General features: G+C 35.6%; 4 protein-coding genes across 6 annotated transcripts; 2 read left to right on the top strand and 2 right to left on the bottom strand.

The window, feature by feature from the left end:
* Positions 1–5,070: 5,070 nt before the first annotated feature.
* LOC140968109 (uncharacterized) lies at positions 5,071–10,313 on the bottom strand. Its single transcript, XM_073428955.1, has 8 exons — positions 10,101–10,313; positions 9,911–10,023; positions 8,580–9,552; positions 7,468–7,559; positions 7,262–7,336; positions 6,776–6,837; positions 6,164–6,233; positions 5,071–6,040 (listed from the first exon to the last, which is right to left on the bottom strand). The coding sequence occupies exons 1-8, from the start codon at positions 10,246–10,248 to the stop codon at positions 5,312–5,314; spliced, it is 2,262 nt and encodes a 753-aa protein (XP_073285056.1). The 5' UTR covers positions 10,249–10,313; the 3' UTR covers positions 5,071–5,311.
* A 267-nt stretch (positions 10,314–10,580) lies between these two features.
* LOC140968110 (adenylate kinase 5, chloroplastic) lies at positions 10,581–17,099 on the top strand. 2 transcript variants are annotated; one of them, XM_073428957.1, is made up of 19 exons: positions 10,581–10,901; positions 11,399–11,500; positions 11,910–12,038; positions 12,110–12,244; positions 12,607–12,753; positions 13,099–13,173; positions 13,268–13,343; positions 13,702–13,751; positions 13,932–14,060; positions 14,758–14,793; positions 14,867–14,947; positions 15,023–15,161; positions 15,391–15,470; positions 15,572–15,637; positions 15,735–15,764; positions 15,836–15,945; positions 16,475–16,612; positions 16,714–16,743; positions 16,830–17,099. In XM_073428957.1, the coding sequence occupies exons 1-19, from the start codon at positions 10,701–10,703 to the stop codon at positions 16,852–16,854; spliced, it is 1,779 nt and encodes a 592-aa protein (XP_073285058.1). In that variant the 5' UTR covers positions 10,581–10,700; the 3' UTR covers positions 16,855–17,099. The 2 variants fall into 2 exon arrangements, with proteins under 2 accessions (XP_073285058.1, XP_073285057.1); XM_073428956.1 differs by having other exon boundaries at positions 10,582–10,901; positions 13,268–13,361.
* Positions 17,100–18,920: 1,821 nt separating this feature from the next.
* On the top strand, positions 18,921–21,382 carry LOC140968112 (small ribosomal subunit protein bS6m). Of its 2 annotated transcripts, none has more exons than XM_073428959.1 (3): positions 18,921–19,058; positions 19,586–19,794; positions 20,897–21,382. In XM_073428959.1, the coding sequence occupies exons 2-3, from the start codon at positions 19,612–19,614 to the stop codon at positions 21,167–21,169; spliced, it is 456 nt and encodes a 151-aa protein (XP_073285060.1). In that variant the 5' UTR covers positions 18,921–19,058; positions 19,586–19,611; the 3' UTR covers positions 21,170–21,382. The 2 variants fall into 2 exon arrangements, with proteins under 2 accessions (XP_073285060.1, XP_073285061.1); XM_073428960.1 differs by having other exon boundaries at positions 18,943–19,058; positions 19,581–19,794.
* Positions 21,383–21,649: 267 nt separating this feature from the next.
* Positions 21,650–26,433, bottom strand: LOC140968111 (ATPase 8, plasma membrane-type). Its single transcript, XM_073428958.1, has 13 exons — positions 26,200–26,433; positions 25,824–26,042; positions 25,610–25,747; positions 25,201–25,515; positions 24,653–25,099; positions 24,442–24,564; positions 24,235–24,339; positions 23,808–24,117; positions 23,198–23,712; positions 22,797–22,970; positions 22,516–22,698; positions 22,181–22,362; positions 21,650–21,919 (listed from the first exon to the last, which is right to left on the bottom strand). Exons 1-13 carry the CDS (start codon positions 26,248–26,250, stop codon positions 21,823–21,825), a joined length of 2,859 nt encoding a protein of 952 aa, XP_073285059.1. The 5' UTR covers positions 26,251–26,433; the 3' UTR covers positions 21,650–21,822.
* Positions 26,434–26,638: the final 205 nt, after the last annotated feature.

Raw genomic sequence — 26,638 nt, 5'->3', positions numbered from 1 at the left:
CGGGTCAACTCGTTCCATACATATATTATAAAGTAATACTTTTTCATAGACGGATCGAGTTGGAGATCACAAATTGACACGTGAGACAGTCTCATAAGAATTTTTTCTAATTATTAATTATATTAGGAAATATATGTTAAACTTCAATACTAATCTATTACTCGCACTCCACAATAGTATATTAGAAACAAATTATCTAATTTTTTTTAATAATATATGACCCCCGTGAATGACGGATTTATATGAAATATTAATGATTCACTGTTTCGTTTATATCTAAACATAGATAAAATCGAAGGATATTATAAATTATTAAATCCCGATGAAGAATGGAAATTGTTCAAGGCACCAAAATTATTGTTCGTATTTAATTATATGCTTGTAGACCGAAGAGTTTCACTTTCAATTTCATGTGTATGTCCGTCTGATTCGAACGGTTTGGATCATTTAATTTTTATAAGGTGCTCTTTGATTGAAATTTTGTGATTAAAATATAAATTAATAATTTGGATTTTAAATTTTAACTTTTCAGGCTCCAATAGAATTATAATTGTAAAAATATGTTAATATTTAACTAATATGTATCTTATCCTTGAACGTTAATTAATTTCCCAGCCTAATTTTGCAATTTTGTAGGTGTCTTAATTTCTTTAGTGAATAGAGTTAAAGTTTCACTAGTATCTATAAAACTTGCATGCTCACTAATTTGCATATTTGATATGAATCAATGTATCTATTAATTTAATTTTTTTAATCATTATGTTAAACATGTTTTTAATACTTCAGCACTTTAATTTGCGCAATTGCGCTTGAACAATCGAATGTGTCAAATTTTGTTATACTTATCGAGAAGAAATTTTGGGTTAAGCGTGAATGAATGAAAATGATACCGAGATGAGTGACATTCTTATAAGTTATCATGCGTCAAGTTGATGCGTTGCGCACCTTGATCTAGTTGGCTAGGTGGATCGTAAAAGAGTAACGCAAGATCTTAACGGATAATATTCAGTCTGCAGTGTCATTGAGTATTAACTAACAACTATAGCTTTTGACCTATTGATAAATGTTTGATTTTAACAAGTTTAAAACTTCCAAAATTATTTTGATATGTTTCAAGACGTCCAATAAACGAGTGTCACATCATCGTTGCTCACATAAATATGCACTGTGGGTTTGCAGCATATCGAAACTATATATGCATATATAATTATAAAAATTAAGTATTTTCCGCTGAAAAATTGCTTAATATTTGTTGTCAAGTGAAACCGATAAAAATCAAATATAGATAAAGTATTGAAAATTAAAAACTGGCCTTGGTAGGCTAAAATGACGGGGAAAAGAATCCTCAATTGAATTTGCTTCCAAGATTCTGGAGGCTAGCTATGGAACTATTCAAACTTTGGGACCTCGGAGTTATCATCAGTCCTTAATTTCTAAGATTTTTATTTAACGTTTTCCCCTAATATGACAACTTAATTTGTACTAAGTCGGACGTCAAGTATCCTAAAAATGTATTTATTAAAATATCTAATGTATTAAATCGAGCATTTTGAAGATAGAACATATATAATTTCTGCGTCATATACGCAAAAACAATCTCGACTCTAGATTAACATCGATCCTTGGAAAATAAAGATGACGATTTTTTTATAATAAAAAAATTTCAAAAAAATATAGTGATCGAACTTATTATTAATTGGTTTTTGGGATGGCCTCCCAATTAATGTCTATTAATTAATGCTATAAATCAAGGCTATCTAATATAGTAGTATATATTATATAACGTAGCCTCCATTAATTAGTGGTGTTTAGATCACTTGAAATTTATTAATTAATATTATCGATTAAGTAATAGTTTATTATATTATAGATGGGATTCGTGGTTAAAATCAAAGTGTGCGTGTATATATAACAGCTAAGAACTCATTTGTATTTACTAATTCAATCAATATTTATCCATGAATATTTAATCCACGAAAATATTAAAATGATACAAAAATTAAATATAAACCAGAGTACGTAACAAATACAAGTTTAACTAGCAAAACCGGAAATTTCTAAGACACCCAACAATAATGTGAATGAGAAGGAGCAATTTTTTTTTTTTTTTTTGTTAAATCATGTGCAACTTCATTCGTTGATCGTTTAATATGAAAATGTTAGATCAATTTCTCATAATTTATTTTGTTGTTGATAACGAACAAAGTTACTAGTGCGAAAATTACGGAGATCGACCTGGTAAGACAATTATTTGGAAACAACAAATTGTTTCATTATACGTTTTCATGAAAAAGTGCATTGTTTCATGAAGAGTCACGTCAGTTCTGAATCAATGTTTCATTTCTATATATATGACATCATTAGTTCAAGAAAATTATTCAGATTCTGATTTGATTTAATCACATACGAATTCAGAAAAAATCTTCATGGTATCTTGAGAGAAATTTTTCGTATCCATGTGACTAAAGCGAAGGAGAAAACATTTCTTAAAAGAAAGCATTGCAAACGTACGTTAGAGTTCATTCACATATTCGAAATAATCTCACAACAGAAAAAACTCCGAAACCGCCGGACCCATTGAAAGCTTCCCGATCTCAGCAACAACAATACTGATGTGGCCCAAATGCTCTTGTGGCCTAGTGATTATAATGCTTTCACCAACAAAAAGAGAATTTGTCTTTACTTGGACATTTTGAAATCCCTTCTCATATAGATACTTAGTCCTTCCTGTAGGGTCATTAGTTCCCCATATGTCACAGAATGTGGTTGCTAAAGAATTTTATTATATCATACGTACCAAGAAATAAAAGCTAAATTCTTTTAATTTGGAATGAAACAAATTAGAAAGAGATTATTAGAAGGCTAAATTAAAAATTGAAATACACTGCAAATGTATGCATGTTACATAATTATTACACGTAACATCCTTTACCGAACTTTTTTCAGTCCGGTCATCAGCCAGGCCGGCCAAACGACACACCAGACTAATTGATACTACCCAAGAAAACCCTAGCCCAGTTACTATCAAAGAAACCAAAATCAAAAGAAAATTAAACATTGTTACATGAAACTCCACCCTCTTCTACCTCTTTATCATCTTCTTCACATAACACCGGTCGTGATTGTGCCCTTCTTATCTCTCCGGCTGCCTTAGCCACCGTGGGGGACAACGGACCGGGTGACGTAGGGCCCGATGGCACGACCAGTTCGAGACAGCTCTCGCTCCATGATCTTCTAATAGGATAAGACAAGCTGTTACATCGAGATGAATGAGTGCCATGCAGTCGAGACTTGTGGAACATGCAACCACAATTCTTGTGATACGGCCTCCGTTGGATGTTCATGTCTTCCGTCGACAAGCACCCTTCGTATACTCCCCAAAAGAGACCGTCCCCTCCTACCCCTGTCGCCATATATCTTTCTTATTTATGATCTAATTGAAGCGGGCCTTTGTTTTTTCGTCGATTGGTATTTGGGTGTTAGAAAAGGGATGGGGATTTCTGTTATTTTTCCTGCGGTTTTTACCCCTTCGGGGAGTGCTTATCGTGGAGTTGTTTGCATGGTTTAATATTTATAAGGAGAAGGAACAAATGTTTGTTGGCATTTTCTGCGAGTCCGAAATCCGAACGTAGTGCAGGATTCTAGTACTAGACCCTAGTGCTTAGTGCCTTTGATTAATTAATTACCTACTTTTTAACGTATGTAAAACGATGATTTTTTTATGAGTAGGCTTTCATGGTATCTTGTCTAAGGTGTTAGATTTGCGGTTTGGTTCGGTGATTGACAAAAGCCCCAGCCGAACAAAATTGATATGTTCTATTGTAGGACAAACCAAAACCATATATATAGTTAAGATTGAAATTTGGGCCTCACTCAATCACAAAAACTAACTTAATGGGATAATATTGTCCAAAATGATATATACAATTATTAATAACTTAATACAGCCGATATAAAAAATCTAACATATCATTCAAGTCCAAAAATGAACAATTGAAATGTGAATCCGTTTGGGCTAAAATTTAAAATTTGACCCAAGAGTCCGATAGAGTAAAACATAAAATCTAGAAAATTAATATGTAAAGTTAGGCAAGACTCATGTGGACAATATTAGGGCACGAATAACGTTTTTATATAAGAACTATAGATGGTCTAGGACCCGGCCGATTGGCGGGTATGGATTGGACAAATGAGTACCGGGTCGGCTACGATTATTAAATATTGGGTCTTAATGGGTACGAGTAAGCTAATGAGTCTTATAAGACTCGACTCGATATATATCTTTATTATATAATGTGCATCGATGCACTAGTATGTATAATATATTTAGCCAATGTATTTGCATGTTTTTATATTTGTAAAACACATGACGATGCACATGGAATATATACTTTTAATTCTAGTTTTTTTTTATAATAATATAGGAGACTATATCATTAATCCATTTTTGTAATATCATTCTTTTTGCTTGTTTATATGTAAATAATAAAGTATAAAAAATATCAAAATGTCTAACAATGTTTGGCGATGAGGAACAACTTCAAGAAGAACGTGTTGATTAATTAATTTGTTCGAGTTGATTTTGTAACTACAACATTAATTTGAGCTATTTTGTTCATTTTTTTTTGTTATGATTTTATTATTTAAAAATTAGACATGTCAAAATATCATGTAAACATAATTGCCCGAGGGGTTTGAGTCATCTGGCATATCCAATTAACCCATTAAACTTCGGATTAACGGGTCGGGTTGAGATGGATACAAGCCTTTCAAAATTTTAACGGTCGAGAGGGAAGGAATTCTTAACTACACGGATATTGGCCTCCTGGGGAACGAACATTTTATTGATTTTAGGCATCAAATATTTAAAGAGTTCAGAAGTTACAGTGAAGTTAGTAATCCTAATAATTCGATACACTATAGAGATTAACAGTGTGTCTGCTTCAATAAAAAATGGATTTGAAATTTGATTTGGAATTTTATTTTCGTGTTTGGCAACACGAAAATATTTAAGAATGTTCTGGATCCCGTTGGTTCAGAGTCATAATTGCCACCATGGCAATCTTACGCTTCAAACAATAGAACAGTGAAAATTTTAAAGATTTGTTCCAATGCCACATCTGTTATTTCAGTACCTAAACAGTTAGAATTTAAATCATCACAGCACTACATTTCATATGATTTCCCCTTGCAGCACGGATCCACTTTGTGAATATGACTTCAGCGTTGTACTAGTTAAATACATCTTACGGAATTAAGAAAAGAGGGAGGAGTTCACAACTTTGTCATCAATCAGCAGGATTAAAATAGCTCAACCCATGGCTCCCAGTCCCCGTGCCTTCGGCCGCCTGACAGCGACTAAAGGGTTCACCATGCCTTGAGAATCCTTGCCTAAACCCATGCCTTCCACAAAACCCATCTTCGCCATCATCTTTGATCCGAACCCCTTTGTGTGCTTCTCGAACGACCCGAGTTTTTGAGTCTCTTTCTTTGCTAATTTATCATTTGTGTTAGAAGACTTGGCACTTGATCTTGTTGGCTTAGGTGGAGCAGGAATGTTCAGTGAGTTAGAGCTTGTTTCAGGAACCTCGGCACCCAACCCAAGTGATTTAGGACGTTGAACGACTTCGATGGGATGCGACACACCTTGGCCATCCTTTCCTAAGCCCCCGCCTTCCACAAATCCCATTTTAGCCAACATTTTCGAGCCAAAACCGGTGGTGTGCATCTCAAATGCCCCAATGTCCATAGAGGTAGATACAACATCTTTGTTCTCCAGGGATATGTCTTCTGCGTTAACAGTTTCAGAAACCATCATGCCGCTAGAGACAAAGGATACAGGCTGAGATACATAAGAGCCAGCTTTTCGGGCTATTTTATTGTTTCTTGCTTGCTTATTTGATCTGGCACGAGAAGATAGAGGTCCATTTGATGTGGAAGCACCAACTGCGATGGACTTCTTTGCATTGTCTCTATGAAATCGAGCAGTCATTGTGTCGACAACAGGGAAGTCCCCATCATCTTTTTCAGCTCCTATGAGCTGAAAATAAGTGTCAATTTCAAGATTGGAGTGAGGAAAGTGCAACTTGGAGGAAACAAACTTGGTGACGCTGAAAGAAAGGGAAACACCACTGAGATAAACGGAGATGATTCCCGAGTGTACCTTCTCAAGTCGAACTTTGTCAGTAGAGCATGGCATACACGAGTGATGAGTTAGCGTCACAGTGACAAATCTGAGCGACAAAATAACAAGTTCATTTAAAAATTCAGAACAATACCGTCAATAATTTGCAGAATAGCCACACTATAAGATCAATCAACTTAGGGGTAATTGTAGTATTATGCATATCCCTACCATGGATCGTTTTCATAACAAATATAGAATTTCTACTTGGTTAATGCAGCGAAGTGTCAAATTACAAGACTAAATTGAAATAAGTGCACTCCATGGATGCAGCTAAACGATTACCAACATTGTGAGTTTATAATCACCCACTGATCACAACAACTTCATCCAACTGAAACAAACTTAGAGAATAAATAATAATCTACCCAATGAAGAAATAAACTGTCACTTGCTCTGCATAAGCCTGCACCACATTGGTGGAGCAATTTTTTTTTTGCCCAAAAATCATACGAGATAAAATAATCTTTGGTGGCAAATGCTCAGAAGTTATTGATGAGATTCAATTTCTTCCTCTTTGATTGAGCTCAACGTTAAATGGAGTGATAACTTTTTACACCCATGAAAAAACATGAAGTTTGCATATTTTACCTCTTCTTGCCAGATCCAGTGCACAAACTTCTCAATCGGTATGTTGAAGCTAGTCTTCGAACCTGTACAACTCAAAATCATCAGATAACACAAGGACCCAAAGAACAATAAAACATGATGTTGGGTAAACTCTAAGCTAAATTTCCCTCATAAATCCATAAAACAGGTAAATTTTAAAGTTTCTTTAGGTAAGGAAAGAAAGCATCAAACAAACTTATTTTCATTCAATGAAAATGAACCCTCGAACTGCACCCACAAGTATACAGCTACTGTAAAAGAAAACTTCCAATCAACGACTTTTAACACAGTTCAATGCCCATGCTTAAAGCAACTTTCAAAATACTGAAGCTTTTCATTTATGGATTCACCACGTAGATGAGGGAGGAAAAAGCTAGACAAAACATGCAAGCAAGAACGGTATCTGTAAGATGGGCATAATAGTTAAAGAGATACACTAGTTCACTCCCTCCAGAAAAGAAATCTTACCTGTGAACAATCACGTGGGTGCATAGGCTGGAATGATAGGATATCTACACCATCAAGAACCATTTGCTGCAATTTCTACAATTTAAAATAAAATGATGCCGTCCATTTTTCATATTCTTAAAGCAAGATTAACAAACAAATTCAGAATAAGCTCTCAACCAGGAAATGTATTTAGCTGTCAAATACGCAAGATTATTTTCTCTTACTGAATTTATCTGCTGGAGATCTACACCGCGGTTAATCATTCTATCCCGACGCTTTGCTGCAATCGTTTCTCTACGATGTTTCTTTTTCTCCCCTGAAATGAAAAACTTACATTCATACAACAGCACCCAATCAGGGATTCAGGTGAACAAATAACCAAATCTAAGAATAAAATGCAATTAACAACTAGAAGGAACGCCAAAAGTGCTGCTCAATTTTAAAGGAAAAATCGATTATCTATGCATTGAAACACAATAAAATCTAGATGGAACACAGAAGAAGGAACAAGGCAGACACCAACAAAAATTTCCATTCCTTTTATATTAGGTGAGACTCTGCTGCATGCTTAAAGAAAGTGAAGCAATATAAATGAATGATAAGCAGCACCGGAAACAATTACCATCTCCATCTTGATTTTTCAAAATTCGTGAAGTGCAAGGAAAACATACCAAAAATACTTTCCAATACAGAAAGAGATGGCGAAACAAAAGGTCTTATCAGAACAAGGTTACACCCATGGTCCGATTATAATAATTAATAACCAAAAGCAACTCTTATTTCCTTCCTGATCTAAATCAAAATGAAAACCTCTAAGAATCAAACTTGGATCAAGTCGATCACATCATATGTGAATAGAATGAATGCCAAACTAGAGGATTTTAGATACACCAGGGAAGCCAAACCCTGGCTACAAGGAAGTTGTTCAAACGAAAGCTCCAACAATTGAGAAATCAAAAGTTACATTCTGGGTTCAAATAAATAGTATCCCAATGAGAATATAGTGGAAGAATAAAATGATATATGAGAAAGCAGTTTTGGAAGAAATATATTTGATTTCCAATAACTCTGGTTTTGTACCCACTCCCGATGAATATGTAGAAAATCTTAAATACAACTATCAGTAATTGTTTACAGCTAATATCTAAGTCATAATTGCAAGTACATAATATTCAAGGCGAAGAGGAAAGTACAAAGAAAAAGAAACTATCCTGTCAAAGACCCGATTCGTCTAAAAAATAAAAAAGAATCAAACAAATTTATTTCCATTTTGGAAGCAACAATTACAGATTATACACAGGCAATAACCATCAAACTAAGTAATAGAAGTCCTAACCTGGTATATTCCTAAACTTTTTGCTTTTTCGAGATTCAAATGGCCAAGACCGTGAAATTTTATCATGGTGTTTCTTTCTCCCAGATACAGTTCTTGGATCCTTAACAAGCATTAGGCCATCAAGAGTAGGATACCCATCATACTTAATCGGTGTTAGTTTATTATCTTCAGCACGATACTTTAATCCTGATCCAGGTTTAATCTGACCGTACTCCCTCGATGCTTCCATAAGTGCAATCCCACCAAATTTCTCTAGAGTTTCATCATAGCTATCTTTGGAATCACTGTCATCTTCAGACACATCTGAAACTTTTCCCACCAGTTGATCAACATTGACTTTGTCTCCACTTCCACCTATTCCCTCGAAGTAATCCACAGCAACACCTTCATCAATGTCTGAATCAGTAAGAGATGACAATTCATCACTCTCAGATGTAGCAAAGCAATCTTCTTCTTCTTCTTCTTCAGAACTTTTCACATCAGTCAATTCTTCTTCATCTTCTTCTTCTTCTTCTTCTTCTTCTTCTTCTTCTTCTTCTTCCGTGTCGTACGTATATATTTTGGTGCCTCCTATTAGCACATAACGTGGATTTTCCTCAGGAGACGGCATCTCCTCTAGTGAGTCCTCACTTATTTTAGATTGTGTACCATGAACCAGATCAGTATCACAATCCAAATGATCTGCCTCACATGAAGAAAAGACAATAGAATCACCATCTTCCTCCTCAATTTTCAATGATGATTCGAAGGCACTTGGAGTGGTTTCTGCATATTCATAGAACCCCAATCCTCTGTGCGAACTATGGTCCAATGTTAAACTTGTGGTGTAGTCATAAATGTACTCCACACTTCGAGATTCCCCAATCGCTCCTTTGTAAACAATTGGTGTCTTCTCTGAATCGATCAAAACCACAGGTGTAGATGTCTCTATCTCGTTAGCTTGATTAACACCCTCATGTAAATGTGTATTTTCCTAGAAATCATCCAGCCAATATTGTCGACCAAATATTTTAAAGTCAATTGCAATTTACTTAAATCTTTAGAAAAAATACGAACTTCAAGTCAGGTGAACAGAAAACCAAAAGACAATGATACAAAATCAGTTTTTCTTTTAAATAAGAGAATCGACGAAAAAAAGCTATTATTTTGGCGGTTTCAACACAATAGTGTTCGATTCTTGAATGCTTACTCAGAAATAAAAAACAAATATGAAAATCCCTTATTCTATAGCAATCACCGATTAATTGCAAAACTCTAATCTTCTCAAGCGACAAATTTTTATGCAACTTTACCAAGCAACAGACATCAGTAAATCATGGAAACATACGTACCGTAGGGTACGCGTAACCAATAGCATTTCCTCTGCTTCTGTTAGAATGGCCTCGGTCACTCAATCTTGAAACGGGCTTCGAACTCCCAGTTCCCCCAATATTAGTTTTCTTCCCTAAACACAGTCAATCATTAAAAACAGATTCAAATTCAATTTTTACCAAAAAGATAAGCCTTCGCTGAAGCAATAACCTCTGGAAGGAGGAGAATTGACGGCTGACCAATCCGATAAAACTCCTCCTCCTACAAACAAACCATGATGCGAGGACGAATAGGAAGATGAGCCACGCGGCGCTCGGCGGCTCGATTTATTCGACTTTTTCTTGTTACTCCCACCCATATATGATAGTAGGATGCGAATTTGGCGGCGGCGAATGATGATTAGTATAAATGATACAAGGAGCGTAGATCGAAGGTGTTCGTCAATTCCATTTTCATCCCTGTATTCTATAGAAACTTCAAATTTAACCCCAAATCTTTTTAATTTACTCAATCTCATCTTTTTTTATTTTCATCACAAGCCAAAAACTCTCTCATCAACTTGAGAATATTCTGCTTTCAAAATTATAGTAGTGGATGAAAAATTAATTAGGAATATAAGAACACTTGATAATTGCAATAAAAAAAAATACTAATCTTGAATTCATATCGAGCACCTTATGGAGATCAAAATAGATATCATTGGAAATTTATGAGAGCCACTTGTGTGGATTTTGCACTCGTGCTCTTATCTTCCTTCCATCAACCAATCAAGACACACACTGCCACACCGTTAGTGCGCGAGTTTCAACCATGTTGATCCCGTCCCCGACTTCTACTGCTCACCGCTGCAGTGTCCCTTTAACAGCAAAGCTCCATACTTCCGCTAAATCCACTCATTCTCACCCTTTCCCTTATTCCCTCTGCATCCCATCTCCTTTCCTAACTCAACGGCTTTCATCCTACCATATACATGGACATTCCAGCATCAGAAGTACAGCTGTGAGAAAAAAAGTATGTTTCCATATCAGGCACAGGGAAAAAACTGAACTTTATCTGGAGTTGTTCTTGTGTGTACTGTCACGTATTGCTACCATTTTATTTTTAATCTTGAAACTTTGTAATTAATTAAATGGAAAAGGGTTTTATTCTTAAAGGAAATCGGCACATTGCTGAATTATGAATATTTGGAGAAACGAAGTATATCCATTTTCTTGAAGTATATCAAGTAAGAAAGCGGTTGCTTATTTGGTTCAGTTCTGCGGTTTTTTTCTCTTAGTTTAGTTGTTGTGAAGTTTAGGTGAAAGTTAAAGGTGTAGATATTGATATCAACTTTTTTCCCTTTGGATGCGCGGATATTAATCTTGTTGCATTATGCTCTACTCTGACAAAAGGTACCTGTACTCAAAATAATCAATTTGGAAAGAGGGGAATAACTCTCCAAGTATCTTATCCGTTAAGATGTTAAAATCTCTATCATTTTTTGATGTAAATGTATGTGTGGGGAGCAGGGGCTTAAAATTGTGAGCTCGAAACCCGAGCCATTGAAAGTGATGATTTCGGGTGCACCAGCATCTGGAAAAGGGACTCAGAGTGAGCTAATTGTTCAAGAGGTGAGTAGAAATTATGTTTTTGTTTCGTAGGCATGTTTTCCCATTTGAGTTGTCTCTTTTGAGAGATATTAGTTATGTGAGACCGAGAAACAAAATGAATGGTTGGGCACTTGCTTCACTTAACTACTCCCAGTTCATTGCTTTATGTAGTTTCCCAACGAGCTGATACTTTTTTTGGCTTTTTAGCATATGTTCCTTTTTTTGAATCCAAAGTACCAGATTATCTGGTGACACCCATGTTGATTTATTGATTTCTATAAAAAATGACTACTAAAATCTAAATTTTATATGAAATTTTTGGCTTATTTTGTTACTTCAGCAGATAATGCATTTGGTAATTTTGACTAATTTGCCTTGAAATTCATGATTTTTATTACATTTTTATTACTATACTTCTTGGCTTCTTCAGTTTGGGTTGGTATACATATCAACTGGAGATATTCTACGAGCTGAAGTAGCTGCAGGAACAGAAATTGGTAACCAGGCAAAGGAATACATGAATTCTGGCCGTTTGGTTCCAGATGAAATTGTGACAGCTGTATGTGATGATTCAAACAAATTTCCAATTTTTTCTTCCTGAATCAGCTGTATTAATACTGAATTTTATAGATGGTGACAGCACGGTTATCTCTTGAAGATGCAAAGGAGAAAGGATGGCTCTTGGATGGATACCCACGAACTTTTGCCCAAGCAGAGAGTTTGGAAAAACTGAATGTCAGACCAGATATATGCATTATTCTTGACGTATGTCAGTATGTCATTGTGTGATTATGATGCTAGTCCTTATTTCCCTCATTGTTTGAGTATTGGCTGCAAAGATATAGAGTCTTTACTCTGATCTAAATTAAAAGAAAAAAGTAATGACAGCTAACAGAAAGAGGTAGCAAATAAACATTTATTGAGGTATACATTTATTTGTGTCATTCCACTAAGATTTAATGCAAACACAGAACAATTACTTGGAAAAGTGTGTGGAAGAATATATTTCTAAGATTCAACGATATCATTTGCTCAGCATGAGTGAACTTCGTAGCATTTGAAAACAATGCGTACCTACATACTATCTAATATGATTACTCTCAACATGGGATATCATTATTAATCAGGTACCTGACGAGATATTAATTGGCCGAAGTGTTGGTCGAAGACTGGATCCTTTAACAGGAAAGATCTATCACATGACTAATTTTCCTCCAGAAAGTGAGGAAGTAAAAGAAAGGCTTGTTACTCGTCCCGATGACACTGAAGAAAAGGTATTTCAATCTTGTTGAGTTAAATATCTACATGTTACTTGCGCACATCAAATTTGATGCATTTAGGTGTTTTGGTGTTGCTTTTAATCCCATCATTATGGCAGTATTTTTATTGATTCAGAATGTTGTTTAACTAAAATAAGTAGTTTGTTTAAGTATACTCATTTGTTCTGTGACGCAGTTTGAATGTTAACAAAAATTTATTGGTTCTATTAGGCTAAATACTATGATAGCAATCATCAGAAAATATAGGTGCATGTAAAAAGTTGCAAAATGTTGAATCATTCATGTGGATGTGTGTAAAGATGTCTGGAAAACTTTACGGCTAAATAAATGTTGTCACAGGTGAAATCTCGTTTACAAATATACAAACAAAATGCCGAGGCGATGTTATCCACATACTCAGATGTCTTGAATAAGGTGATTCTTAAATCGATGATGATGATTTCGACTCCATCATGTAGATTATAGATACATTCCAATGAATCACAATTTTTGTTGGTTAGTTTTTCAGGTGGATGGAAACCGTCCTAAAGAGATCATTTTTAAAGAGATAGAGTCTGTGTTATCAAGATTACTGGATGAGAAAGATGAGGCGTCAAAGTCAGGTCCAACACCCTTGTTTCTTTCATATGGCTATTTGTTAAAATAGACACAAATTATACAACAGTTGTAAATATATCCTCTATTCGGTATTTTCTTCATCCTAAGTTTATCAGAATTTAAAAGCTGCAATTTTTTCATATTTCTTTTTTCCTTTATTCTCATAATTTGTTGTGAGTAATTTATTTTTGATTTTTTTGTACCATTGTCACTTACAAACTTGGGATGGGAAATGACTTTTGGTTTTCAGTTCCATGTTCGAATATATTTTGCTCAACCTGACTTTTTTTGGCAAGTTCATCATTGCAGTTAACTACAATTGAAGTTCATTCTGCTTGTGTGCAGGTGAATTGGCAAGAAATAACAGTCTGGTTAACAAGGCAACATCAGACAAGGTTTTAAGTTAAATATTCTTAAAATTTTATGGAACCATATATTCTCGTGTGGTTAGAGGTGATTGAAAAGAAAATCGTCATCTCTCAAAATAGCTGATCTTTAATTGAGTTTTCCCAGCATTTACTGCTCTTTAGGTTGTTAACCACAGAGTCCATTGATTAAGTTTGTAACTTGCGCAGGAAAGCTGGAGAGGAATACCTACACGATTGAATAACATTCCTCATTCTAAAGAAATCAGGGAATATTTCTATGAAGATGTGTTGCAAGCAACCCAAAGAGCATTAAATGATGGGAAAACTCGATTAAAGGTTAGAAGTTTTCTTTTATTTCAGTTTTGGATCATAAGTTGCGCAGTTAGATGGATTTTTCTTTATTATTTTAATTTTAGTCTTTCTAAATGAGAACTGTGCTTCATTTTCTTTTTCTCTGCAAGGCACATATATTTGCCAGGTAGAGGTAATATGTGATTTTACCCCATCACTTTTAGTAAATTTATTTTTCATGATTCAGTAAACTGTTTTGGTGAAAAAAATCATGACTTCTGCGTTTAACGTTTGTGGATAGCTAGGAGAGGATGCTATAAAGTACCTGATTTACTCACAGTCACATATCTCTCGGTGAAGAACAATAACATTCAAAGTGATTTTACTACTATGAACGCCTTCAAAGTACTTGGGGTGAAAGTTGAATTATTTGCTGGCATGGGTAGAATCACATTTGATCACTTTACTCTGATATTGAGGATGTGACTGAACTTATCAAAATTGGATGTTTTGTGCTTTTTTCTTGTTTCAACATACTTTTTTCTAGCAAAGCCTTCTCTTAGAAAAACCGATTCTGTTGAAATAAACAGGAAAATTCCAATTGATTTTTATTGGAAAATAAGTGCATTCATGTGGGTGGATCTGAATGTTCATTAGTTAAAATTGTTTAATCGTTGACCGATAAAGTGTTGCATTATGCACCTTTAAAGTATAATGATTTTTCGCTATCTTGAACTGAAAGGTGGAAGTCAGTATACCAGAGCTGAACCCAGAAATGGTAACTTTCTCTATTTTTGTTCTTCATATTTTGGTTTTCTCAAGCGTTATGGATGTAAGGATATCTTGTGCAGGATGTGTATCGAATAGGTACCTTATTAGAACTTGTACGTGTCCTGGCTCTCTCCTTCGCTGATGATGGAAAGCGCATCAAGGTATTAATTGGCTCTCGTCTTTGAAATTGTTCAATTTTTTGACGGATATTAATTTTGGAACTTTACTTCCTGTAGGTTTGTGTGCAAGGGTCTATGGGAGAGGGGGCACTAGCTGGAATGCCACTGCAGCTTGCTGGAAGTAGGAAAATATTGGAATTTATGGATTGGGGTGATGACGGTACCATGGGTACCTTTATCAATATTGGTTCTGTAGGTGAGAATCGTTTGATGTATTTATGTGTTTTTATGCAGGTGAAAAAACTTTGGAACAAGTTGCTCGCTGATACTCTCATTCGGAAATTATCATTTTTGATACAGTGCATTAGCATTTGCAGTGTTGCTATAATCGACTGCTCTAATATCATTGATATAATCCTTACTAGTGATGGCTCATGAGGATCTCTCAATTTATATTCATATAATATATTCCGTGTTTTCTGCAGGTGGCAGGGAAGTTGAGGAGCAGGATGACATGTTTATCTTAATAGCTCCACAAAATGCAGTAGGAAACTGTATTATTGGTGTAAGGGATTTGAGAATTAATTTGATTTTGTTCCTGAAAGAACTGTTCTACAGATACTAAATTGATTTTTTATGCATTATTCTTGGTGTCTAACATTGCAGGATTTAAGAGCAATGACTGATGCTGCCGGGCCTCGTCCAGTCATTCTTGTCAATCCCAGACTCGGTGTTAGTTAACAATAGTTTAACACCTCTTCCTTTTCCTGTTATGCATATCAATGTTTGCATCTAAAACCCTGATGTAAATGCATTTTTAAATTGTCAGGATATACCAAGTTCAAGTGGCGTTATGCAAGTAAGTGCCTGCGACCAATCAGTGACTGTTCCATGTTTTAGCAAATTTCTTATTTACTATCAATATGCAAGACGATGGGCCGCGGAAAGAGATTGGAATATGCTGCTTCCTTTGAGATATGCTACTACTTTAGGCTCCTCTATTATTCAGGGACTCAATATCCAATAATGGGTGCTCTCAGGTCAGATTTTTATCAGCACATCTTTTGATCTCGCTGCCTCCTCCTTTCCCTTTCTTCTTGCCTTACATTTAAGCAAATATGTAGCATGCTTCATCACTTTCTTCAAAAGTACTTGTTCTATCGAACATATTTTATGGCATTAAAACCTAGATTAAGGTCGCGAACACCTTTCACCTTTCAGTAATAGACTTAGATAAGTAAGTGTTCCCTACTATTGGATTGCTTAACCTTCAAAATCCAGTCCTACATCGGTTCATGGGTAAAGCATAAAAGTGTTCAGATTTAGATTGCGAACGGGACTTTTTTTAGCAAACTATGCAAAATCTCACTTGCTTGTGGTGTAGAGTCGGGCATGACACCTATTCAAGGCATATTGCAATATATAAAGCAAAAATATCATTATATCATATCAAATGCAGAAAATTATCTTGGTAAAGTTGAGGATTAATTGTTGCTGGTAATTTTTTGGTCAAAGTAGCGTGAATTTGATTACCTTGCCTAAGTTCACATTTTTACCTGCCTTTATCAGAATGTCTCACCCTTACGAGTACGAGTTGTACAAAAGGGTCGATGAATCATCTAAGAAGGAGAAATATACAATCTTGGCAACATTTGCGACAAGGCCAAGCGGCGATGAAATCAATGATGCATTTGAGGGAAAAACAAGGTAACAGAAACAAATTTCCATTTATATTTGGAGAACTGTCTCTTTTTTATCAACATACGATCTGCGTGATTTCTTGATTACGTCCTGTTTGTTACTTGCAGAAATCAAGTATCCAGAGCTACTGGAATATGGTAAGATTATGCAGTCATCGTTATATTTGTTATCCATCGATCGAGATGTCAGTTGAAGTTCTATGGAAAATTTTGATTTCTTGCAGGAGCTTTTTGAGTGGAATATTATAAGTCAACAGGCATCTAAAATGGAAGCCCTTCAATTAGAAATCAACTGGAAACATATAAAGTCAAGGTTCAATATGTCCTCAAATTTGACTGTATATCAACAAATGTACAGCATCGTGAAGTTTTGGCCACAAGGTGTGATTTCTTAATTTCTTTGATGCTCAAAAAACAAATGAGAGTCTAATACTATCTAATTTAAGTCGAACTCAAATATATGCATATGCCGGAGAAATTTTAGAATTGGATTTCTTCGAAGGAGTTAGAATTTCGAGTTCAGTTCTTTCTCCTCATTCATGACAAGTAACTTAACACACAAGAGTTGCGAAAAAGAATATACATAAACTGGTAATTTAGAATAAGACAAAACATCAGCTTGTCATGTGTTAGGAGTTGAAAATATTGACGCTGTAATACAAAGAGAGCTCTGAAGAAATTTCTGAATCACAGTTGCGATCACATTCTACTGTGACTGGCATCGGATGGCCACAGCGAACAAAAATTCAAGTTTGAGTTGTGATCCCAAATCGAGTTCACGTGCAATTTCGAAGTGGTTTTACTGTAGTAATGGGGGTAAAACTTTCCCATTATTTAGTAATTTGCAAAACATTGAGTGCTGCATGTTAATACCGGTATAGATCCTACACTCCACAAATTTGTTATCACTGGCTCAAATCAAGAAAAAAAAATAACAATTGACAACTGTTAGCTGAACGCGCGACTCTTCAAGAATCCAGAAGGTAAAAAGACAACAGTTTTCCAACACACGATATCTCTCCATCATGCAAAACATTAAACAATATATTATCAGAAATTATGTGAAAAAATCTTTCATGTATAAATTTACATAAGAAAGCTGAAGACTCACTGTTTTAGAAGTTGCAAACTGTTCCTTTAGAATGCATCACTCTGAAATTCCAGAAGGTAGGAAAGAAGCAACCAGTTTTTCAATATATATTACAGACAATATTTATTTCTCCACTGCGCAAACCATTCAGCAGATCATTACAGAATTTCATAAAAACCAAACACAACAACATTATGTTCGAATAATTCTTATTTGTACATCCCCCTTGTGGCAGCTACAGACGGCGCAGGTTAGGCCGTCTCCGCCGTATGTCATGAATTCTTGGCACCCATCCACCGAGTCCTCACAACCATCCAATTTGCCTCTGTAAGATGCTTTCTTCTCCGTGAAACCGAGTCGAAAGTCAAATCTCCTCTTGCAAGTTATCTGTTTACATCAAGAACCAGAAAGAAAATTGTTGCATCAAGAGGGAAATATAATTTTAATAATGTAAAGAAATTTATTTAGTAGCCATATTTTTAATAAGATAAATTTTTTATTAATTAAAAAGATTAATTTCTAAGGTTACAAAAAAATATGGGAATAAATGAAATAAAATATTAAAATAAAATAATAAGAATGAAATATCACTTCATTTGGAACTTTTAAAATAAGATAAAAAAAAATAACAAATTGATAAAAACAAAAAAGTGACCATTAGTTTAATGAATGATATTGTAATTTTTTATATATAATGTTTTAGATAACTTAATTTGGAAATTGAAGTCATCATTAATAAATTTACACAAAAAAGGGTACAAAATTGTCAATATATGCTATGAAAATTAAAAATGGAATGTAACCACATAATAATTAATTTTGCTCTCCGAATTATAATAAATTTTTCTTAAATACTCTTTTACACAATATTTTTTAATNTAAAATAAGATAAAAAAAAATAACAAATTGATAAAAACAAAAAAGTGACCATTAGTTTAATGAATGATATTGTAATTTTTTATATATAATGTTTTAGATAACTTAATTTGGAAATTGAAGTCATCATTAATAAATTTACACAAAAAAGGGTACAAAATTGTCAATATATGCTATGAAAATTAAAAATGGAATGTAACCACATAATAATTAATTTTGCTCTCCGAAATATAATAAATTTTTCTAAAATACTTTTTTACACAATATTTTTCAATAAGAAAAAATATAAAAATAATAAATTAGAAAAAAAATCAGTAATATTATGGAAAATTATATATATAATTTTACTTTTTATTTGTATAAATAAAGGCATGAGGTGTGCCATAACGGTTTCTTCTTCTTTTTGGAATAGGGTTTCTACATTCCGAGTGAAAAAGGAAGGGCATACCAACTAAAACCCTCATTTCCTTCCCGAATTCGACTCGAGGTGCTACAATTTTTGGTTTCTCTCCCCTTTTGTATAACGAAATTCTTGTTTTTACATGTATTTTCATGGAATTTTACCATAAATCGTATTTTCTTGATTTTCTCGCTGTCACATTTTGATGATTATTTTTCAGTTTTTTGTGCTGAAATTGGTAAGCGTTGTGTACTAGTAGCTCGATGATCTATGTATTGCATAGATAGGCTTGTCATTGCTCTTTCAGTTAATTAAGAGCCGGAGCTTCTTAATTTGGAATGGGATTTTGGGGAAAACTGAACAACTTGTTGAGATTATTTTTGCATATCTTTCGCATCGGTAATATGTTGACGCGTGCCAATGTGCAAATCCGGGAAACCTTGGGACTGAAGTTGTGAAATTTTGTCTTTGGTGAACTGCTAATGCTTCCGGTGTTCAACTTTTTTTATCCTTCACATTTTACTGTGGTGTTGCAACGTTACCTGAAAGCAATGCAATTTATTTATTTTTGACACCTGATTTGGCATTAAAAAATACTATTTTGTGAAGTTCAGGAAGCTGAGATTGTTCGAGAGGAAAGATGCCTCTTTATGACTGTGTGCTTTTGTTGAAACCCAATGTGATGAAGGAAGCTGTGATGGATTTGGTTTCACGGGTTGGAAAGCATGTCTATAGAAGAAATGGGGTTCTGACCAATATTAAGTCCTTTGGGACCGTACAATTGGGATATGGAATTAAGAAACTGGATGGAAGATACTATCAGGTAAACCTTATGTTTCTTGAACCTCACAATCATGTTATTATTTCATAAATCTGCATTATGATGTCTCTTTATTTGCATTATATTCTTCTGCTTGGTGATATTCTCAATAGCTCTATAGATGAACTAGTGAAAAGTTTTCGGAGATGTGGTGTTTTAAATTCGGGTGAAGTTGGTTGTTTCTCCTACAAGCCACACTGTCTGCTTATCCTTCTTAAACCTAAAATATTTCATTTTGACTAGTTTCTGTGTTTGGCTTGGTCAGACATGTTTTCTGCTACCCTAGGGCTATTATCAATAAATGATGGAACGTGAATTTGATGACTTCTTTAGTTGGTTGAGGAACTCTGCTTCATTTTTTTGTGCGCTAACATGTACATTTCTGGAGTTTTAAGAACCAATGTTAGATATGCAAAATCCTATGGTCGTGGTGGTGGAGGTAGATTCTGCCCTTACCTTTGGCCTTGCATCTGCATATGGATCCTCATTCTCACTTTATTCTGTGTTGAATGTGTTCTGCTGCTTCATGTTCTGGAGTTTTTTGTATAAACTTCGTTTTGGGTCCTTTTGACTTCCTTGAGCGTGGTGAATATTGTGAGGGTTCTTCACAGAATTAAGCTATTGTGTCGAAGTTTTTACCATGAGTAAGCTCTGATCGTTTTAGAAGTTTATGGTCTTAGTTGCTTTAGGTTTCTTTGTCATTGGAGTGTGAATCGGCTCCCATTGGCACACAGGAGCTTGCACCTATATTTGAATAGCTATGTTAAAAAAAATTGAATTGTTGAAATATTAAGCTATTAGTATCGACATTATACATGTGCATGTTGGTTTAATAGAAGCCATAAATAAGTGTCCAAGATGAATATAATGAAATATAAGGAGTTTTACAACAATGATTTTGATGCTGTGTGAAACCTGTTTAATTTCCCAGTCTGTTCAAGTGTTAAGGTGATTTCTATGATTATGTCATTTTATTTCATCTCTTGCCACTGGAGGGACAAGGCGGTGGGCATGATTACCATCAATTTTTTCGTTTTTCTGAATTTTTGTTTACAGTTGGTGACTGCAAAGTAATGCCATTGTGGTTATTACACAACTCATGTAGGCCCAGCTGATGCAGATGACGATGATGACTCCACCCAGTTTTAACAGCGAACTGCGGTATCTGAACAAGGAAGACAGATTACTTCGCTGGCTTTTGGTTAAACACCGTGACATCAAATATGGACTGGAATTCAGCGAAGATGATGCTAAAAATGAGCTCAGGAGTCTCAGATTATTCGATGATGTGTACTCGGAAGAAGATGAGGACGATGAAGACGAGGGTGAGGATGATGAATATGAAGTAAAGCATTCAGAAACTGGAGAAGCGATGTGATTACTAAAAGACTGGCTGCATCTACTTCGGAGGGACAATGGGAAAAAATATGCAGTACTTTTATTTTCGTGAATTTTAACTCTGAAGGTAAATTATGATAATTCATCAGTTTTGCTGCATTTGTGTGTGGTTTTTGCGAGTTGGCACATTTAGGTGATAGATCTGATGAAGGAATTGCAATGGCGAAAGCTTACATAGTTATGGGTTCATCCAGTTTGCTGCTTTGCATATTTAGTTATTTTAATTTAATTTTAATGACAATTCTCTGCATTCTATACCATCCACTTTGCCACTCATATATTTCATAATCTCAATTTATTGGAATAAGACTAAAAAAAGAAGGGATTTCTTGATATTTTATCTCCATGATGTAACTAATTTAATTAGTAGGCAAGAGGGAGCATACGCACTACACAGAACATGACTTAATCATAAAATAAAATGAAATAATAATAAAAAATAATAACAATAGAATTTCATGATATAGACGTCTAACATAAGAATTTTATCCAAAACCTATTAGAGCTTCATCATAATTTCTATCACCCATCTATTATACACCAAAAAAGAAAAAAGAAAAAAATTCCAGTACGTGTTCATCTTTACTTTATGTTGTGCTCTGTTCAAATTAATCCCCAAAATTTGAATGCCTCTTACACGGTGTAGTGTTGTTGAATGGTTTCAATGTCCAATCCCTTTAGCTTCACCACGGATTCGACATGCCCCTTAAGAGTGTGAAGCTCCCTTAGCCTGCAAAATGTGCGTCTTCAATATTGTATCTTTACATTAACTATATTTCTTTTTTGAAAAAATGGCATTTAGAAAAACTCTTGTTTAATGTTTTAAAAAAATTTAAAGCAAGATCCTTTTGTATTTGAACTGGCGGTGAGAACACGACTTCTAATTTTAGAAATTTGTTAGTCGTGCCATCAGAAAATAAAGAACTTGTACAATCGAGCCATTATAACTTAATGACTTTAATTTTCAAGAAAATTGATGAAGCATGTGTACCTTGCCACTTCAGCTCTTCGTTTAGCCTGCTCAGCGATTTCCGACAGCTCGCTGTAGTTGTTCTTGTCGTGGAACACACTGGAAGGTCCTGGATCCGACAGCCCGTGAAGGGTTCGTTGCGCCACTGCCCATTGTGCTTCTCTCTCACCCTTACCGTAATCTTTCTTTGTTGTGAATGCGGTCTATTTTGAGGAAGTACGATATCAAAGAAATGAGTTAGAATTACAAGTGAAATATTTCGGAGTCAAGTTTGGTTCAATCAAAGTTTGTCTGCACCGTGAGGAGGAAGCGGAATGAATTATTTATTAGAATAATGTAACTTGTTAGAACCATACCTTGTTCTGTATCATCGAATCCCAAGCTTTTCCACTCAACCCATAACGAATCATGAACTTGAGAATATCAAGTGGGAAGTAAGTGATAATGCTGAAGATCCAGATGACTCCAGCCCATCCCCATCCGATACCTTCAATTCTTGCAAATCCCCAGCTTGCATATACTGCAATTAGTGTAGCCACCTGGAATCCCACAACTTATATTTAGCCAAGAACTTGATGTAACCGAGTGACGATATATGTATAAGGTAACTTAAAAATTGATGACTTGTGGAACTTACCAACTGAGCTATTAAGAAAGCACTGACAAGCAAGAGACCAGGGCGTTCGACAAAAGACCAGCTTCGCGACCTTGTGACAAAAATGAGTGCTTGACTTATAATGCTTACTTGAAGGTACAGAGCGGCTGTGAGCTCATCTGTGTTCCCCCGGATGGATTTCACGTTAAAGGTTTTCTATAACAAAGAAACAGTAATCGAGTAGTCAAAATTTGTTAGTTGTTTAAGAATCCAATGCTTGTCGTTATGACAACCGTAGCAATTAGCCACAGTACGACCAAAACCCTCACAACAGCATTGGCATCATGTTTCGAAAGTTGCTCAACTAATACCAGAGCCTATAATACTAAGTTCAATGACTTTTTTAACAAGCGTGCTAGTTTTCGAGGGCAGAAAGAGCTTACAGTGAAGAAATCGGTATCTGACGCGAGGTAAAAGAAGACAACAGTCATGATAGCCATGTATGTTCCAAGAACGACACCGGTGGCAAATATTTCCTTGAGTTTCCACGAATCAGGAACTGGAGATGGCTTCACTCTGTCTTTGGAGATTGTCATGATAGTTCCATCATTGAGGATGGCAATAACGAGAACCATGAACGGCGAAAAGTCAAACTTCCAGATAAGGGCAATAAGCATGAATCCCATAACAATACGAATTGTGATGGAAACAGCATAAATGGTGTAATTCTTCATCCTTTGGAAGATGGCTCTACTTGTCAGAACCGCACTCACGATCACACTAAGTCCTGGTTCAGTCAAAACAATATCGGATGCACTTCTAGCGGCATCAGTGGCATCTGCTACAGCGATACCAATGTCTGCTTTCTTAAGTGCTGGGGCATCGTTCACTCCATCGCCAGTCATACCGCAGATGTGCTTCCTCTCTTGTAGTTTTTTCACAATTTCATACTTGTGCTCTGTGCATATAAAACTTGAGTTTTGTTGTAAGTAATACGATTTCTCATTAATACATTAAGTGGGTATTTTTTTCCCTTCCAGGGTAATATTGTACCTGGGAAGACACCAGCAAAACCATCTGCTTTCTCAATGAGATCATCTACAGGGATCGAAGCGATAGATTCGTCCTTGGATTGGCCAAGAAGGGAAGAAGATGGGTACATGTTGGTTCCCATTCCAAGCCTGCGGCCTGTTTCTTTGCCAATAGCTAATTGATCACCAGTGATCATCTTAACATTGACACCAAGATCAAGAGCCTTTCTAATAGTCTCTGCGCTATCGTGTCTAGGAGGGTCGAAAAGAGGCAGCAAACCAACGAACTCCCAAGGTCCACCATCACTTTCTTTGGTTTTTTCAGGAACAGTCTGAAATTTTATGTAAAATATTTCACGATTTGCAGCTTTTTTTAAAAAAAAAAATCGTATACTTTTTTGTTGAAAGCATGATGGCATGAGAAACCCTTCATGGGATGCCTGACAAACCTGTCGTGAAACACCAAGGGAACGAAGACCGCGGTTGGCAAAATTATCTATGATCGCATGAGCCTTATTCTTTACATCCCCTTTGAGTCCACATAGTTCAATTATCTGTTAAATAACAAAAAAGAAACAAAACTGTGAAATACCCAGCATCGAGGAAAATATTATTACTTTTCATTTAATTATGAAAACTTTTACGATTATCCTTACTTGCTCAGGAGCACCTTTGCTGCATCTGTGCCAGTTTCCATTAGAATCATAATATGTGATCGCAGTTCTCTTCTCCACTGGGTTGAATGGCAAGAAATGTACCTCTGTAATTCCTGCTCTTGCCTAAAAACATCGAAAAAATAGTACTTTACAACTAAGCAATCTTAGCAGATTTACCATCCCAACAAGCTATATAGTTTAGAAGACTCACCTCTTTGGGATCGCTAAGCATGTTAACAATTGAAGCATCAATGGCATCCTGATTCTCAACCCTGGAAGCCCTCGCAGCAAGCAAAAGAAGAGTTTCCTTATCTAAATTCTTTGGGAACACCTCGACTAAGTTCTTGTCGACTGTGAGCTTATTGAGAGTAAGTGTTCCTGTTTTGTCGCTACAGAGCACATCCATGCCAGCCATTTCCTCAATGGCTGTCATTCTTTTTGTGATGGCGCCCTGCTGAGATAGCCGATGAGATCCAATAGCCATTGTCACGGACAATACTGTTGGCATGGCAATCGGAATTCCTCCAATCAGCAACACTAGAAGATTGTCGATTCCTTCTCGGTACCTCCTATGTTGAATCGGGTACATCACGACTATCTCGATCAACATGCCAACAGCAATGGAGCAGATACAGAAATTTCCAATGGCAGTCAGCACCTGATTAGCATACAATCATTTGAACATGTATCATAATCTTATAACTGACACTTTGCACACGAAAACATGATGTGTTACCCAAAAAACACGTAAATACATACCTTTTGGAAGTGTCCCACATTGTTCGTACTATCCACAAGATGAGCAGCCTTGCCGAAGAATGTGTGAACGCCGGTGGCGATAACCACAGCCTCGATCTCTCCCTGCTTGCAGGTGGAGCCAGAGAAAACTCCATCACCAGGGTGTTTGGTCACAGGAAGGGATTCACCTGTGAGGGCCGATTGATCGATCTTGAGAGGATCTCCCTCTAAGAGACGAGCATCGGCCGGGATAATATCTCCCAATTTGACACTGATCAAATCTCCAGGAACAAGAATTGATGCATCCTGCTCACTCCAATTTCCATCTCTCAAAACCTATAAGCACAATCAACCATTCAATTTGTAAGATATAGGCGTAAATTTTTCGTGTAACTATGAAAGACTCATGACGAAGATAAGGTCAAGACACCTTGGTTTTAGGTGCAAGACCAGCCATTAGAGCTGCAGCCGCATTTCCGGCATTATTTTCTTCAATGAAACTTATAGTTGAGTTGATAATAAGAAGCACGATAATACCAACAAAATCTTGCCAATCTGGAGGCTTGCCCTGCATTTTCACATGTTGACTTAATCCAGAAAAGAAAACAAGATGAAGAATCAAAGATAAACAGCTGCAAAGTTACCCCTCCATTGGCCAAGGCAATGGCCATAATGGCAGCAGATTCCATAACCCATGAAAGAGGATTCCACATAAATCCCAAGAACTTGAGGACCTTGCTTTCCTTTTTCTCCTCAAGTTTATTATAGCCGAATATTTCAAGCCTTTTGTTTCCTTCATCGGATGTCAAACCCTCCCTTGTACATCTAAGTTGTGTGAAAACGTCCTCAATGGGAATATTTTCCTGCCATGCATAAATGGATACTTGACCATTATTACCAAGCCAAACTCTTATATACTTCAATCAAGAATACGTCGAAAAATGGAATATTTTTTTTAATTTTTTTAAAAAAAAACTAGCGTTGTCATCAAAGCAATGTAATTAGGAAATGGAGACTTACAAGGTCAACTTGTTCATTCTTGATTTGTTCCAAGGACATATCAGGAGCCATGATTATGTTTTTGCAATAAAAATAAGAAAAACTTTAGAGAGAACCACCGCACAAGATTATAAAACTCTCTTTATCTCTCCCCCAATTGTTACTCCAATTTTTTACAGGCCTCCATGCAAATTAGATGATACATTGATTCTTAAAAATGGAAGACAAGTTGGAAGCCATAAATGTTATTTCGAGGCGATAGCCCTTAATATTTAATTACCCATTTAATTTTTGGTGTCCTTAAACTCCCCAAAATTGTGGGAAATCGTACATTTTCCAACCCCTCGTTTCAAAGATCAGGTGAGTCTCAAATTTTTTAGGTGTTGCTTGTTTGGTCCTTAAAACGTGGGCCGCCATACGGATTTCCTAACTAAACAATGCAATCCCCGGCGAAATCGCA

Source organism: Primulina huaijiensis, unplaced genomic scaffold, assembly GCF_012295235.1.
Source record: "Primulina huaijiensis isolate GDHJ02 unplaced genomic scaffold, ASM1229523v2 scaffold3245, whole genome shotgun sequence".
Taxonomy (NCBI): domain Eukaryota; kingdom Viridiplantae; phylum Streptophyta; class Magnoliopsida; order Lamiales; family Gesneriaceae; genus Primulina; species Primulina huaijiensis.
Note: the sequence above shows the minus strand (reverse complement) of the source record. Positions and strands in the feature narration are given on the sequence as shown.